Genomic DNA, 16,626 nt, shown 5'->3' with positions numbered 1-16,626 from the left:
AAACTGAGGAGAACAATCGAGTTTTTGTAATGTATAGTATGTCTCAGAAATATTTTTTTTTTCTCAGTTAGTTTTATTTGTAGTAAATAGCCCTGTTTTTAAGATGATGTTTGTGCTTATTTTCAATCTGCGTGCTAACTGCTGATTGTCAGTACTGACTCTGTTCTTAATGATGTGTCTATGAAAAGTCCTTAATATTTTTCTTGCTGTTTTTTTTCTAGTGAAATGGAAAAACAGAAGACTACTTTAGTGGATGCACTTTGTCGAAAAGGAAGCGCGCTGGCTGACCAGCTTCTTCATCTGCAGACCCAAGATGGGGCTGCTTCCAGTGATGCTGAAGGCAAAGATGAGGATCATGAGAGTTGCTCAGAAGCCTTGACAGAGACGTTCTGGGAAACAACAAAATGGACTGATCTGTTTGACAGCAAGGTAAGAGTGCAGAGCAGACTTCCTTTTGCATATTGTCTTTTTTTATGCTCCTCTTGGAATTATGCACCACCTCTGTGTGCACACGTATGTTCCTCCCTTCTGCATGTTCATGCTGTCCCCATAAGTTGTGCTTCCTTAGTGACCTTTTTCCATAGAGATTTTGCAAATCTGTGGTAAGCTCATCTCTCTGTATATTAACACAGGGTTAAAAGGAAGGATATAGTGTACCAGATTTCCTTTAAAAAGGTGCTTGCTTCATTGAATTGCCTCTCTCTGTACCTTTCAGGCAGTGTTTTTGGTTAACTTGCTAGCTGCTGTAGCTGTATGCAGAAGTACAAACAGCTACTCTGTTTAGTCCTCCATTCTGTTGCTTATTCTACAAAACAGACAGCAGAAGTTTTGTGTTTTGCTGTCAGTAATGTCTATAGAAGTAAAATAAATTCTTGGAAATGTTTACACTGAAAAATTTATTAGCAGAAAACTTCCTGTTATTTTAAGTTTACTAAGACTGGAACTAAGTTTGTCTCTCTGTTTGAAACAGCTATTCCAGAAGAAAAAATATTACTTGAGACATTATACTTGTGTATACTAATTCACTGATTTTTGACTTTTCAATGGTTGAGTTACTGTGTATTATTTAATTAGCTGCTGTGTGTAACTCTACATATGGCTTTGGAAGACAAAAGAGGCGTTTATTTCTATTTCAGTTAAGCTGCCAAAGCTGCACTTCAGATAGTTACAAAAGAAAATAATGAAATTTTATTAATTTCTTGACAATAAATAGTCTTCCTAGTAAGAGCTTGTGCTTTTGCTGGAGGTTTGAACAAGAAGGTTGAAAGGTCGATGGTAGCTGCTCTCACTTCTTGTAGTGCATGTATTCACATACATCTTTTAAGCATTTTTCTTCTGTTCTTAGTCTGATTGTAGTATCCCATGGTAGCAGATTGTGCTTTAATCATACTATGTAGGACAGGATGTTCCTGCTGCTTATCTGTAACTACAATACTAGTAATAATGAACCCTGTTCTACTTTAATCTTTTGATTATAAACATGATGTTCATGTTTTCAGCGGGAAAAAACTATCAGCACAGCTGCCCTACTGGAAGTGTATCAAGAAGAGAGCTCTGGGTCTGGAATCAGTAACTGTGGTTTGATTTGGGCAGATTAGGGATCTGAACTTCTCTTGGATCCAAGCATGGGACCTATCTGTATGCAATTCAGGTTTTCTTCTGAAAACGGATGCCTCTGTATTGTTAAATAAGTAACTGAAAGGCCAACATTGTTGTGGCATTTCATGTGGAAGTGAGTTCCATTGTGGTTATTCAGTGTGTTGTTTGCTTTCCTTCTTGGAGTTACTAGTAAAGCGTATCTAAAGTGATGAGGAATACTACTTTTAGTGCAGAACTGTTGTGGAATGCTCTGGGTATTTTAGACCAATGGCTTCTGAAAATTCTGAGTCATCCTAAAAATTCCTGAGATATGTCATTGTCCTATGCTTTTTCTGTCCTGTACCCATATCTATCCTCACTTATTCAGCCCCACCTGGCCCACTTGCAGTTTGTCATTTTTGGTCTCTTGCTGCTGAACAAGTTGCTCTGTATCAGTATAGCAGTGATGAGTAATGTGAATAATATTACAAGGGCCACAAAAATTGTTGTTGTATCTGTCATATGAGGAAATGTTGAGACTGTTTAGCCAGTAGAGAGAAAGCTTAGGTAGATGTTGTGAATAATGTGTGATGGAGGCAGGGGGTAAAAAGAAGATTCATCCAGGCTCTTCACAGTGATCCCAGAGGCAGGGCAGGAGGCAGCAGAGACAAACCATAGGAGTGAGTATGTAAGCAAAAGGAAAGTCTTTCTGCTTTAGAAGTGATCCAGCACTAGAATGAGTTACCCAGATAGGTGCTGAAATCTCAATCTTTCAATTATTTCAGTCATAGTTTGGCAAGTAGCTTAGATAGCCTGCTAGTTCCTGCAGTGCTTTTCTTTCTGCTTTTTGCATTCTGTGTGCTTGTTGGCTGGTCAGCAATTATGCGGTGATAATTTTGCTATCAATTTAATCTTTCAAAAGACCATGTCATGGATATATATTCTCATCTTCCCAGTGGTACTGTTCAGCAGTTATAACCCCTACAGATTAAATACAAAAAACTTGAAGGGAAAGAAATAAGAGTACTTCAAGCAGTATCATCACGTATGTATGATTATTGGAACAGACTTAGCTTTTCACATTTTTACTTCTGTTTTCTGTTTCTGGAAACTCTGCAAGGAATGAGGAGTGAAAATAGTGTGACTTCAGGTTTTTGTGTGCTTTGAAAGGAGACAGTAATGCACTCTAATGGTTTTCCTTGCTAACAGATTTGAAGAAAACTAAGGTCAGACCCAGGGAGTTATTCTCAAAAGAGAAAACAGTACTGTTTCTCTTCATTGCTATGTAGAAGTTCTATGTTTGCTGTGGTTTGTATTTTCTTATTTTCACTGCTAACAGGTGTCATGCCCACCTGGTAGTTTCCAGGAGAACTAACTAGTAAGCAATTTGACAGCTCATACCTGCTGTTTGAGCTCTTAGCACTATGCTTTCTATCCAGCAAAGGAGTGCTCTTTGTGTAGTGTATGACAAAAAAAAGCAATGACAGTGCCCTCGAATGCACTACAGACCGATAGCAGACAATAAAGAAGGAAAATTGGCTCATCCCTTCTCATAAACAGTAACAGCTCAACAGGAGAGTGATAGCTATCTGGAGAGATGCTGCTCCCTTGGCTGCTAATCCTTAAATGGAGGCACGGAGGTGTGGACCCAGGCTCCACTACTTCTGGTCACTCATGTGCATTGCTTGCACCTGAGCTCCTTGGCTTTGCTAGGCCTTCTCACCTGGTGCTCAACCATTGGTTGAGGCCATGACTTGACAATTCTACTGCATGTGGTCATTCAGAACCATAAAGCATAATTGGATCATCATTATATGTTTATTTAGCTCTATTAATGTCCTAGTATAGTCTGACATTAAAATAAATAGGAAAAATGTAGTTATGTTCTTCTATCTATTGCTGTATACTGTGAGAATAGCAATACATGTATTACTTTTCTACAAAAAAAAAGAAAAGAATTTAACAATTTGCAGTTCCTTCCTTCCACTCACTTCTACCAAACTGCTTCTGATGTTCAAGCTGACTGGTCAATGTTAATATGTTTTTATCATGGCAAGTTTTGTAGGTGGGATTGTGTTTTAAAACTTTCTCAACCTTCTGCTTGAATAAACACAAATGTCGTCGTCTTTTAAATATCACCACTAGCATTTAGTTTTCTTCCTTTCTAACTTTTTATCCATGCAGAATAATTGTTCCGATAAGTCTCTGGTTCACTGTTGCATACAGTTTTACTGTTTTATTACTGGATTATTTTACTACTTTAGAAACAGTGTGCCTAGTGCATGTAATTTTGTTTTGAAGACTGGTAGGGGAAAATCTGAAGTTTTGAGCATCTTAGAGGAATCTTAATGTTTGTGTAGTTCACATCCACATCCTTTTAGGAGTCATAGAATCACCAAGGTTGGAAAAGACTTCCAAGATCACCTAGTCCAAGTGTCCATCTTCCATCAAGATTTCTGGAGGGAAGTTTGAGAATAGCATTGAGGACATAGTAGTATTTAAAGCTTCAAAACAAATTCTAAGAAACAGACAAGTATTGTTGCAACAAAGGGCAAAAATTTTGTCTTTTCTGTTTATGATAATCTTCAGTTCAGACTTGGGCTTGAGAAAATTCCCATTGGTAGTAAACAAACAAACCAAAAAAAATGACCAAAATGCATTTCTGTGACTGTGTTCTGGAAAGACTTAAATAGGACTGACAAAATGAAGTGTTATGGCTTGATTGTATTGCCTAACCTTGGGTGACTCATTTCTTTTTGGGGGGGAATATAAACATGGAAAGAGGGAAGGTAAAGTTTGGAATAGTAATGTAGGAGCAGGAGTAGGCCTTGTGTTGAACATCCTCATAGTCCTCAGGAGGCAGCTAAGTTATTCTAACACGAGGTTAGAACTGAAAATGTGGAGCTCTTACTGTACGTGAACATGACTTTGTGTCATTGATGCTCTAAAGATAGAGCAACAGGGTGAGAACAAGTGGATGTTAACAATTGGTACAGTATTCTAGTGCTTCAAGTATGTTAACAGCTTTAGATAGAAACATTGCATTGATAGAAACTGTTTTTACCTCAAAGCTTCACTTGGGTCAAAGTTCTTCCAGATGATGACAATGTTTAAAAGCTAAGTGGATTTCTGAAAACCCAGAGAGAGCGTGCTTTCTTCTGTGTGTATAAGATGTATTGAAAATATCATCACTTCTGTGTGTTTTTGCTCACCCTCTAGTAATCAAGTGCTATTTGTATGCAACCTTTCTTCTGCTGTTGAAGTATGTGCACACATAGGTACACACAAGGTGTTAAGTTCCCTTACTTGCCTATTTTCCATTGAAGTGTCATGCTTGTCATGTTACAGCAAGTGTGTAGGAAGACTGGTGCTTGCTGTTGATAGTAAGTACGTTGTTCCTGCTTCCTCTGTTCTAGTTAGATCACTTCTCTCTGAAGTTTTACTTCAAATGATGCATGAAAGAAAATATGTATTCTATATAGAAAAGCAATTTGAATATACCACAGTTGAGATAGCTCTGTTCAGCAAGTATTTGTTTGATTATGCAGGCACATTTGTGATGGTGCTTTAGTACTTTTTTAGTGTTGAAGTATAAATTTTGTTTTTTGTTTTTTTTTCATTTACCTGAGCATAACTGTACACTTTGCAGGCCAAAATGACCAGTTTCAAACAAAACTTCTACAGGAGAGTAGTAGGATTTACCTATTTCTTGCTGACATTGGCTCATGTATAGAATTTAACTCCCCTTATCGCCAACAGCTAATCCAAAGGTTAAGCAAAAGTCATGTTTAAAAATAAGTAAACAGATAAAATACCCAGACCTTTCCATCCTGCCTTTTAAGCATCTTTGGCCTGGAGTGTTTTTCATATTACTGTCAGATGCAGCTGTCTGTTCCAGCAGATCATGCTCAGTCACTGCCAAAAGGTTGTTGCTGTGCACTTGATTCCATGAACTCCCTTCCCTCTCTGAAAATAAGATAAGTCAATTTTTGTATGAATATTGCTTTTATTTGTAATATTTGATTGAGCAGAGAGTCAACATAAGAAGCTGAGAAACCTTAGTTTACTCCCATAGCTATATTTGAGCCTGAAGAAGCTCACTCCCTGATAATACTGAAGCTGTCATGCTTATAATTCTTACAGTGAGTTGTGTTGTCTATAGGTGTTGTGTAATGTAGCATTTTAATTATTTGTTAATGTAGATACGTTTTAATCAACAGTTCAAATAATGAAGTAACTAATTATACAAATCTCTTTTCCTTTTGCTAAGTATAGGTATTAAAATGCCAGAAAGGTTTTCATTAGCTAATTGTTGAGTATTGGTGGACCTTAAGTGTGCTGGTTTTTTAAGGAGCATTTTCAGATTTGAAAATACTGCAGCCATGCAGATGTCCTGAGAGATCATTTCAGAGCTTTATCCTCCAAAGTATATGCATCTTTTTGTAGCTGTCAGCGAGCTGGCAGGCGATTACCAACTACTTCTGTGGGTCTGGCTTTCAGTACACTTATTATTACAGGCCATTAGCTTGGGAACGTAGGAGCTAACATTTATTTCCCAACCCCAAAGCATCCTAAAAGTGCATATTGTTTTTTGTTTCCATTGATACAGTTCTTTGGTCAACTTTTCATCTGTATCATTTGTTCTGTAAAAGCTGGCCTTGTATTTATTGAAGTTATGAAATAATACCAAGCATTTAGAATTCATTTCTATTCTTACATCTAGCAGCTGTTTTTGTACACTATAGATTTGTTTACTTGCTGTTGTATACAATCTGATAGCAGCTGTTGGTTATATCTTAATAGCATCCCCGTTTTTATTGTTTACACGCATCGAGGAATGAGCTCCAGTTCTGTGATACTGTAAAGCTTGCACTATTGTAATTTATAAGGCTTAATTTGATCAATATATGCACAAGTAATGAGGTAATATTTCTTAAATCTTGTTAATCTATACCGATTTTAAAGCATTCCATGCATTATTCTTAACTTCTGAAGTGCTAACAAACTTTTAATATTTTTACTTGTTTACAGCTGACTGTGGGTTGTTTTTTTTTTAGTTTGTTTGTTTTTTCAAGCACTTAGAAATGATCTTTTTATCAAAAGGTCTTGGAGCATTGTTTCAACCTTTTGGTCCTTGAGAGATTTTTTTTTTTTTTCCTCATTTAGGAATACCCAAACTTTTACTTGGCCAGAGTAAGGGTATTTCGTAAAATACTTTGTTTTCTTGCTACAAAAACTCTAGGAAGCCCTGTTACGAAAGAAATGCTGTCAAGTGGCTTTCATCCTGCCTTTATCACTGATGTTCAGTAACCATTCAAAACTTACAGGGTCAGGTAAGAGCTTTCTTAATAGAGCAGTGACATTGTTTCTGGTTAGCCTTTAATATGTTTGCTGAAAGCTCCAATGCATCTCTCACCTGATTTTGGTTTGTTTTCTTTTGGTTTGGTTTGTGGTTCTATCATACTTTCAGAAAGGATTTTTTTTTCTTCATTTTACTTCTTTAAGTTTAGTTTAATCAACTGAGTCTGCTGATGGATCCACTGAGCAGTTGTTCAGAAGTGTTTGGATTGAGAATGCAGCATGCAAAGTACTTTTCCAATAGCAATATTTGGAAAGATTTGTATGTGAATGGTGCTCTATGCTCATTGTTGCATATGTGTGTGTGCTTTAACTAGTACAAATTGTATTCAAAAGCTATTGCAGCTTAAGTGAATACTTCAACATAACCAAATAATACTGGAAGACAGAAGAATGGGCAATGCTTGAGTGCTTGGCATATGAAGTACTTGGCTCTTCAGACCTAGAAAACTGTACCTTCACTTCCATGATAATTAGGTGTGCCATTTCCTTTTCTAGCTCAGTCTTTCAGGTACAGATACTGCAAAATATTGCATGTCAGTTAACATTCAGAAGGAGTGTTCAGATAGCTAAAATTAGGCAGGTTCTTCAGTCCTTGCAGGATAGGAATATTGGATTCCTTAATATTTTATTAGTAGAAAATATTTTAAATCTTTATAATGCAAAATATTTATGTCTGAACATCCTTGAGGTTTTGTTGTTTTTTTTTTTTTGTTGGCTTCTCAATGGTGTATTTTAAGTACACATTATTGGAAAACTGACTTTCATTTGAGGAATCAGAGAAAAGGAAAATCATTGTGCTGACTGAGGGGAAAACGAATTGCAAACTGTAATACCAAATTGCATTAAAACTGTACTAAAAATAATAGTAATGTCATGTTCTCCATTTTTGGTGCTGTCACTCTTTTTTTTTCTTTTTTTTTTTTTCTTTTTTTTTTTTTTTTTTTAACTTACTGTAAGCATTCCAAAGGAAATAGATGAAAATGTCCTGATTCATCACTAGTTCTTAATGATGGGTGAAACTCTATGAACCATCTTGCAACACTGAACACTGTTAATAGTGTTCAGAACCTGGTTTATTTCACATTATCTCTGAAGTAAACACATTCATTCACACATTCATTTGCAAATGCTAGTTGCAGCATTGTCAGGTATTGTGAACTCTACCTTTGGAGTTTGTAGTATCAAGAGGAAGTTTTCTTATCTATTCTTAATAGTGTTGAGGAGTTGACCAAAACCTGAGGTTTGTCTTCATGCTTACCTGTCTTCATTGCCTGTTTATAACTATGTGCATACCTCTGTATGTATATATATATTATATACACACATACATCATTCAGTATATATGTTCATATTTGTTTCTGCAATAAGTTTATTTCCTGCAAACCAACGCTGTTAATGGAGTCTTTGTTTCTGTGGATCAAAGATACGTCTGCCTGGTTCTTGAAGATTTTATTTTGTTTAAACTCCTTTTTACTATGCAGTTGCCTCTAGCAAATGAAAATCCAAACAACCTAGAAATGTGATGACTAAAGAATTTGAATAATGATGTCTGTATTGCGTAAAATCTTCTAAAGTCAGATATGTCCACAAAGTCATTAGTAGTTTCTAGGATGTTCTTGTTTATAACTGCTACTAGGAATCATCTGTTTTCCTGCAAAAAAAATGCAATCTGTTTCATGTAATTGTTTTGCTTTAAATCACTTCTACTTCCTGAAGAGAATCTGATACTATTTGTTAAGCCTTGTAAGAGCCAAGTATTTTAATATCTAAACTGTTTTATTTTCATATTGTAGGTTTTGACTTTTGCCTATAAGCATGCACTGGCGAACAAAATGTATGGGAGAGGGCTCAAGTTCGCAACAAAACTTGCAGAAGAAAAGCCAACAAAAGACAACCTGAAAAACTGCATTCAGGTAAAGTGTGTTTAGTAAGATGATGGTCTGTATTAATTCTGAGTAAATGTTTAAACACAGGAGGCGTAATCTTTGTTATATTTTATATTGTAGAACTCAAAATGTTAACCTTATTCAAGCTTTTGATGTTTGGTCCCATTTTTTTGGTCCCAGTTTCCTCTTTCATTTTTTGTAGAGTATTTACCAAAACTCTTCTGCATATTTAAATCATTATGTGAGTGTTTATCCTGTTATTGTTACTGTTAGTAATCACAAATAGTACTAGTATAATATAGGCAGAGAATTAATGGGAATTACTGTACCTCCTATGAAATTTAATCACATCAAATATTTGTATGCTTAATTGAAAGGCTGTAGATCACGTAGCCTTTCAGATCCAAATAAGCTCAACTTCTCCAGACTTATCTTTCAGATTACAGATATCCTCAGTGAGTAGTTAATGTCAGTGCAATGTGTGTTGGAAGGACTTAAATTGAAGAATATGACCCATGAGTGTCTCACTTTTTTTTGTTTGCTTTCTTCCTTCAGCTAATGAAGTTATTGGGATGGACTCACTGTGCAACTTTCTCTGAAAACTGGCTTCCTGTGATGTATCCCCCTGATTATTGTGTATTCTAGAAATCTGGAAATTGTAAACCTAACGTAATTCTATAAGGGCAGGATATGAAAAGATAAGTTTGATTTTTTTTTTTTTTTTTTATAGGAACGCATGTTTTCATTACTGAATGTCGATCATTAAATTGTGTGTATTTATCAGTAAAGGCACCTGGGTACAGCTTAATACCTGTTAACCTGACTCCAGTCATCAGGGAGTTACCTTATTGTGCATCCCATTGCTGGCAATGGACGTGCCAGAACAGCTAACAGAAAAGAGTTGGAATTAGGCTGATATAGCTTACTGCATGCATGTTAGTTTCTTAACTGTTAATTTTAACTGCAAACCTGTAAAAGCTCTGTATTTTTTACGGTAAAGTGACTTTTAACACGTTTGATCTTAATTTCATTTTCAATTGTATGAAGGCCTTAAAGCTACTTCAGGAGTAGCTAAAATCTTATTTATTAGACAAAAGTAATGGGACATAATTATCCATATTGTTTGCAAGAGTTTACATTTGTGGTTTTGTTCTTTGGTTTTGGTTTTTTGTTTTTTGTTTTGTTTTTTTCTTTAAAGAAAAATTCAACCTCTGAAACTGTTAATACATGCAGCTCAGAATTGCTGATGCATAGGTGCTCCTGTAAATCTTCATTTTGGAGTGATTTCAGGCAAACTCAAAAATCCATGTGAACCTGAGTATCAGGACAGGCTGATACATGTATAAAGTGCCAGACAGTTAAATCTTGACCAGGTATTGTAAAGCTATACATATATGTTTAATAATGTTAAAAATGTAAAACACAACAGAATAAATGTGCAAAACTGACGATCAAAAAAACACCATGTGCACTCTGATACTTTAAAAGATTATTTTATAGGTAATAAAAACAAATAAAGCTAAAAATATTGGTTCATCCAGGAGTATGTAAATGAAATTTGCTGAAAGAGAACACCTTCCAAACAGCAGAAGTTCAGTGCAGCCTAGAAGATCAATGCTTTCTGTTAATGTCTCCCTGCTATCTGACTACTTAGTGACATTGTTCCTCCAGTGGAGGGACATTGGTCTGTTTGAATAGGTTGTATGAACCCAAGACAAATGAGCTATATTGCTTGTCTTGCCAGATTTCTTGTAACAAAACATGCAGAGTTCAGCTACAGCTACAACTTCACAGACGTAAACGCACAGAGGGCGTGCCATAATTGCACATCACATTCCAAACTGCAAGGTGCAGGCGTGAAATGAAAATCAGTAGTTGTTTTTTTTCTTCAGTTCTCTCTTACCGTGGCTTTAACCAACTTGACGTTTGATTCTGGAAATTCTGCTAGGATGGATGTATCGAATATATTGCAAAGTTGTTCCAAAAATTCATAGTCTGTACTGAATCTGAATTTATTCGCCCATAATAATACTGTCCCTGGCTGGCAGAAGTGTACCATTGTTGCTAGCAGGGCATCCAGAGCAGTGTGATGGTATACAACATCACTTGCCAGTATAAAATCATAATGGTAAGTTGATAAAGGGAAGTCTTTATTGAGGTCTTCTCCCCACACCAGTTTTCTCACTTCAGGTTTGTGCGTATTCATGTTGTGTGTATTTCTTGAAATATTAAATGAGAGATTTTCAAGAACTTCAGGCAAATCAGTAGCTGTAACATAAGCTCCTAAAGAATACATAGATTTGTTTTAATTCAGAGGTATGTAGTTAAACCTAAAGATATAAACTTTTGATATTACTTCCCCTGCTTCCCCCTCAGCAATAACTAGAATCTTTATTAACATCAGTGTTCAACTTGCTTTCATTTTTTTAAAAAAGCAGTGACGAATGTATTAATTTCAGCTGTTGCTTCATTGCTTTCAAGTGGCAGTCACAGATCTAGATTGTGTTTCATAAGAAATCTGAAAGGAAATAGTTTACTGACCTAAGATGGAAGCCACGATGGAAACCAAGCCTGTTCCAGCACCAATTTCCAAAACTTTCTTGTCTTTGAGGTTGAATCGTTCTTGATTTGATTCCAGATACTGAGACAAAGCCAGTGCCTGAAATAATTACCACGTATTCATAAGATGGTATCAATTAAGTTGCACAAAAATTAATTTGATGTTTTTATACTGTATTTTTTTATACAGTGGAAAACACTGATGGCTGTAACATAAACATAATATGGAAAGAAACACTGTGTCCTGTTCTTTATGTCAAACAATCCGATTAAACTAGTTTATTGTTAATTTTAGGTCTTGTGAGATAATGAATTTGCAGCAGACATGTGTACCTTTTGTGATTCCTCTCACAGCTCAAGATAGGTAGCGTCCAAATGGGAACCATTCTATTGATGAATAACATAAATGGATGCCAAACAAATTAACTGCCCTTTTGTTTGTCATCTTAAGACTGGTGTGTTAGGGTTTTAACTCCTGTGCTTCCTCATAATGCAACGCTGTCTACCTGCTCTGGGCAGGCTGACAACTCATGAATCACCAGCCCAATTTGCACAACCTCGCGCTTTTCTTGGAAAGTTTTACCATCTGCATTCTGACACCTGATTAATTTGAGAACTGATGTTCTCAACTCAATGTTCAAGACATTGAGATTTTGGAAAGGGTCCAGAGGAGGGCGACTAAGATGATCAGGGGGCTGGAGCACCTCCCCTATGAGGACAGGCTGAGGGAGTTGGGCTTGTTCAGCCTGGAGAAGAGAAGGCTGCGGGGTGACCTCATTGCAGCCTATCAATACCTGAAGGGAACCTACACCCACGAGGGGAGTAAACTCTTCAAAAGGGCTGACAACAGCAGGACTAGGGGAAATGGATCGAAGTTGAAGGAGGGAAGATTTAGGTTGGATGTTAGGGGGAAGTTCTATACAAGGAGAGTGGTTAGGCCCTGGAACGGGCTGCCCAGGGAGGTTGTGGATGCCCCGTCCTTGGATGTGTTTAAGGCCAGGTTGGACGGGGTCCTGGGCAACCTGATCTGAATGTGTGTGTTTGGTGGCCCTGCTAGGCAGGGGGGTTGGAACTACATGATCCTTGAGGTCCCTTCCAACCCGGGTGATTCTGTGATTCTGTGTGTGATGTTCTGACGTTCCGGATTCAGATACCGTTTCATTTATCCATACACTTTATTTTTATCTTTTTTTTTTTTCTTTTTTTGGTCAGACGTTGTTGGTGAGCTTTTCCAATAAAAGTAGATCTGAAAAATTCTGAAGCACCCTTTCTTCCTCCAGAGCCATATTTCTGAGTCTACAAGAAGTTCTTTTTTTGCAGCAGAAGGAACGAAGATTGGAAAAGACCTGTTTGCAAGTATGGCTTTCCTTACTGTGCTGGAATAGTTCCAGGCTGTTCTTTCAAAGAAACATTTTCATTATTTTAAAGTACCTTTAATCTTTCACAATTTTCTTCTTTAGTCTCCTTTTTGTAATGCTTGATTGCTTCCATTTTCTAAAATGAGCAGCTGACCATGTGGAGGAAGCAACAATTTTTCCAATTTTTTCCAAACAATTTTAACTTTTTTTCCTCCCTATCTTCATCCAATTGACCAAGTGGAAGGTATTTTTTTTTTCTTACCTCTGTAAGTGGAAATAATTTACTATCTACATGCTACTTACATGCCCCATTTCTTTTGGTGCAAACTACCAAATCAGTGTAAGGCAGAGCTTTCTGCTCTAGTATTTCACAGCTTAGTTCCTCACCAGAAATAGGAATTAACTAAAAAAAATACTAGCTTGAGGTTTGTCTGCCATTGTTGTTTCTGATTTATCAGTCACTTCAACTCCCTGGATGCCATATTGAGTACTTACCCCAGGCCACACCACTGCTCCAAAGTGTTCTATAGATTCCTGGATGACAATGTGCTGGCCTGCATAAGTGTAATGCTCTTTGTCAAAGTAGTGGGAAACTGTGGGAGCCCAGTTCTGCAATATTTTAAGAATTACTGGTGAATCTGTGAGAGAGAAGATGAAAGGGGTATTACATATGCATGGATTAACGCACAGCTTTTTAAAGTATGAGAAGGACTTTGTGAATATCGTACATGAGCACATGCACTGGAAAAGCTGTCAGGTGATGGGGTTTAAGACCACCTGCTCTCCAGCTGTGGGCAGTCTGGCTGCTGGAGGAGCAGAAGCAGTGTTTTTAACAGGCTGCCCAGTAGAACCTATGGATCCCCATCCCTGGAGGCATTCAGGCCAGGTTGGATGGGGCCCTGGGCAGCCTGAGCTGGTGGCAGCAGTCCTGGCAGGAGGCTGGAACTGAACAAGCTTTTAAGACCTTTCTGTGATTGAGTGTTTACGTGGCACTTTACAGATACCAAAATATAAAATACAGAGAAGTTGCCTTCTGCAGCTCATGCTTGATGATTTCAATCTCAATGCTTAATCTCAATCTCAATGCAATGCTTTAAATCCCAATGCTTGAGATTTAAGTGCTTTTCCTTGTTGTTGTTGTTGTTGTTTTTCCTACTGACTCTTGAAATCAGATACCAAATAGTTTCTTTTTAGCATCTTTTTAGATAGTAATATACTTAATGAACTTAACATGCCTGCTAGAAGATACCCAGCAGATACAGAATGCTAAGCTTTGCGTTTCAAAGAGAAGAGTACCTGCCATTTCTGTTTTACCTGTTACACTGCCACTCACTAAAAGAGCTGGGTTTCTTGAATTTTTAACCCTTCTACAAAAAGAGGATTCTGAAGCACTTTTTCAGTGTATGTTGAAAAGTATGCTGCTGTTGAGCAAGTGTCAGTGCCACTGTAGTGTAGTACTAACGTGTCTCATCATAGCATGTAGGCTGGGAGGGTGGATGTTCAGGATAGCTCAGCTTAACTGCTCCAACCAAGCTCACTGAAATCAGGGCACTTAATGACTGTGCAGCCATTGGAAGCCTAGTGGCAGGATATGCATAGATGATACAACATTCAACTGCAAAGGACAATTTTGCTCTGGATTGCATGGATTTTGATCAATGCCTGCCTGCAGTTCTTAATAGATGCTCAAGCAAAGCGGTTTAGCTTGTGTTAAAATTTGTAATATCACAGCTTCAGCAGTGCCAGCCCAACCAATACATGTTATAATCAGCTCTCTGGCAGTGCTTGAAAATTATTTCTCTGATGTCTAAATAAAATCCAGAGGCTTTTTACAATATGCACGTCAATTATGGAGTTAGAATAATTTACCTAGATTTGGTCCAAAAATAAACTACAACAGAGGGAAAAAAAATGGGGAAAGTAGAGCTCAAGAAGAGAAGTGACAGATTGACATTTGCTATCCAAAGACAGAAAAATGAAGTGATGAAATACCAGCAGGACACAGCAATTACAGTATTATAAAGGATTATACCGGGGTTGGATTCTGCTGTTGATGAGCAGTTGGAGCTGCAAGTGCAGTTCTCAGACTCACACGGCTCTTCACAGGCTTCTCCTTCCGCTGTTTGGCAGTCTGTTGCTCTTTGCATTGTGTTGGGAAATGACAGCTGCTGTGCCAAGATTGTGGAACTGAAATAGAAATATATATAGAAAGTTGAGGGCAATTCCTTTGTACAAGATGATTGGAGAGCTGGCTGTGGGATCTCCCCATCCTGCTCTGGCTCTGCCCAGGCTCATATGACTGGGTTGGGTGGCCTCACACTGATGGAGGTTCCTTTAAGCACCTCCTTTGATCCATGAGGGAGAAGCTTGGCAGTGCCTGCAGGTAGTTTTTAAGGGCAGAATGACTGCTGATGTGTGGAGGTGGTTTATTTGCACCCACGACGCTGACACCATTGCAGTTCTGCTGCTTAATATATTCCTTATTACTCCCTTTATTCACAGGCACAAGACTCGTGTGCTGACTCCCGTAGCATGGTGTTTGTTCACAGCTATGGCAAGTGATTCTATTTTATTTTTTACCAGTTCAAAAGGGAGAACGCTAAGTAATTGGAATTCTGCAGATTTTGTTTTGTGTTTTTCCTCCTCAGAGGGCCTCTATCTGGTAGGTAACGAGTTCTGGCTGCACACCTTTCGTATATAATTCAAAATACAATGGAGGCATAGGAGATTAAATATGGAAGGTAATGCTGGAGCTACAGCAGCCAGTTCAGTTTCGATAGTACACTGCCTATTCTCAGCAATGGCTCTCATTCCAGCTCCAGATATGAAAAAAAAAAAAAAAAATCAAGTTCTTACTGTGGCAGTTCAGGCTTACAGTTGGCCACGTGGCTACCACAGATCAGATTTGACGCAGCTTAGTAAATGTGTATTTGCTGCTCTACTGTTAAGCACTTGTAATAAATAACTTCTCTGATATCATTCAGTACAGACACGTTGAATTCTAAACTAAAGGAGAGATGTTCTGTTGCGCTTAAAAATCGTTATGCTTTCTTCTCTTTTGTTCTTTGAGATCCTCTGTGTAATGCTATAATGGAATGATAATGGCAGAGTAGTAAAGTCTTTGGCTACAACAAACGGGAGCAAGGCCAAACACAGCAGCCACAGATACAGAAAAGAAGGAAAAGAGCTGCTTACCTTTGGAAGATCTCAGATAGGCAGAGATCTCCAGCAAGTAATGCTCTCTCTTCCCCTGCCAACCCTTAAATGAGGTCTGGGAAGAGGTGGATCCTGGCTCCACCCCATCCAGTCACTCAGGTGCACTGCATGCAGCTGAGCAGTTTGTCCCTGCCTTCCTGCCAGGTGCTCAATCGCTCATTCAGGCCATCACTTACCATTTCCACTATGCTCTGGAATAGGAGTCAACTTAAATATTCATAAAGGTGCTTTGCTGTTTTTATTAAAGCTCTTCTTAAAAGGATCAAGAGATCTGAAAAATAACCGTGGGTTACACTGATGGGCCTGGTCTGGCCCTGAAGTCCCTCAGGTGCCCAAGTTCTCAGATGTCAGTCTGGGAGAAGAGGTTATGCACTCTGCATTTATTCATAGTGATAGATACATCATGCCGGGCTTCTGGATGCCACAGTAACATCATTCATATCTTTTTGTAGGTGTCGCTTTTGCATAATAGGAAGTTATTGTTTCATACATCCTAATGCCACAGCTATTAGTCATTCATAAAGTGAAGGGGTTTTTTTTGTTTTGTTTTTTGTTGTTTTGCTTTTGCTACAAGCTACATTTAGTCTGGATTCAAATATATTAATGTATGAACAGCTTTCATTTATTACTGCAAATGACCGACTCTACTTGAGGGCTGTGGGCACAGG

The 16,626-nt window shown here is 37.8% G+C and overlaps 2 protein-coding genes across 3 annotated transcripts in view; one reads left to right on the top strand and one right to left on the bottom strand.

Moving 5' to 3' along the window:
• Positions 1 to 11,673, top strand: part of TPP2 (tripeptidyl peptidase 2) — a 49,449-nt gene extending 37,776 nt beyond the window's left edge. For both annotated transcript variants that reach the window (XM_042810176.1, XM_042810175.1), the window contains 3 exons: positions 222 to 429; positions 8,733 to 8,852; positions 9,381 to 11,673. In XM_042810176.1, the coding sequence (XP_042666110.1) occupies positions 222 to 429; positions 8,733 to 8,852; positions 9,381 to 9,470 (418 nt within the window). In that variant the 3' untranslated portion in view covers positions 9,471 to 11,673. The remainder of the gene's footprint in view (positions 1 to 221; positions 430 to 8,732; positions 8,853 to 9,380) is intronic.
• Positions 10,714 to 14,889, bottom strand: METTL21C (methyltransferase 21C, AARS1 lysine). Its single transcript, XM_042810177.1, has 4 exons — positions 14,775 to 14,889; positions 13,238 to 13,380; positions 11,367 to 11,484; positions 10,714 to 11,108 (listed from the first exon to the last, which is right to left on the bottom strand). The coding sequence occupies exons 1-4, from the start codon at positions 14,887 to 14,889 to the stop codon at positions 10,714 to 10,716; spliced, it is 771 nt and encodes a 256-aa protein (XP_042666111.1).
• Positions 14,890 to 16,626: the final 1,737 nt, after the last annotated feature.

Source organism: Centrocercus urophasianus, unplaced genomic scaffold, assembly GCF_019232065.1.
Source record: "Centrocercus urophasianus isolate 14NV4802_14NV808 unplaced genomic scaffold, USGS_Curo_1.0 seq_12, whole genome shotgun sequence".
NCBI classification, from domain to species: Eukaryota; Metazoa; Chordata; class Aves; order Galliformes; family Phasianidae; genus Centrocercus; species Centrocercus urophasianus.
The sequence above is the reverse complement of the archived record's forward strand: the minus strand, read 5'-3'. Positions and strand labels throughout refer to the sequence as shown.

Coding starts and splice junctions, on each gene's coding strand:
- METTL21C (XM_042810177.1), bottom strand. CDS start 14,889: ATGCAAAGAGCAACAGACTGCCAAACAGCGGAAGGAGAAGCCTGTGAA. Junction 11,485..13,237: donor GAGCAGTGGTGTGGCCTGGG/GTAAGTACTCAA, acceptor TAATTATTTCAG/GCACTGGCTTTGTCTCAGTA. Junction 11,109..11,366: donor CATCGTGGCTTCCATCTTAG/GTCAGTAAACTA, acceptor TGTATTCTTTAG/GAGCTTATGTTACAGCTACT.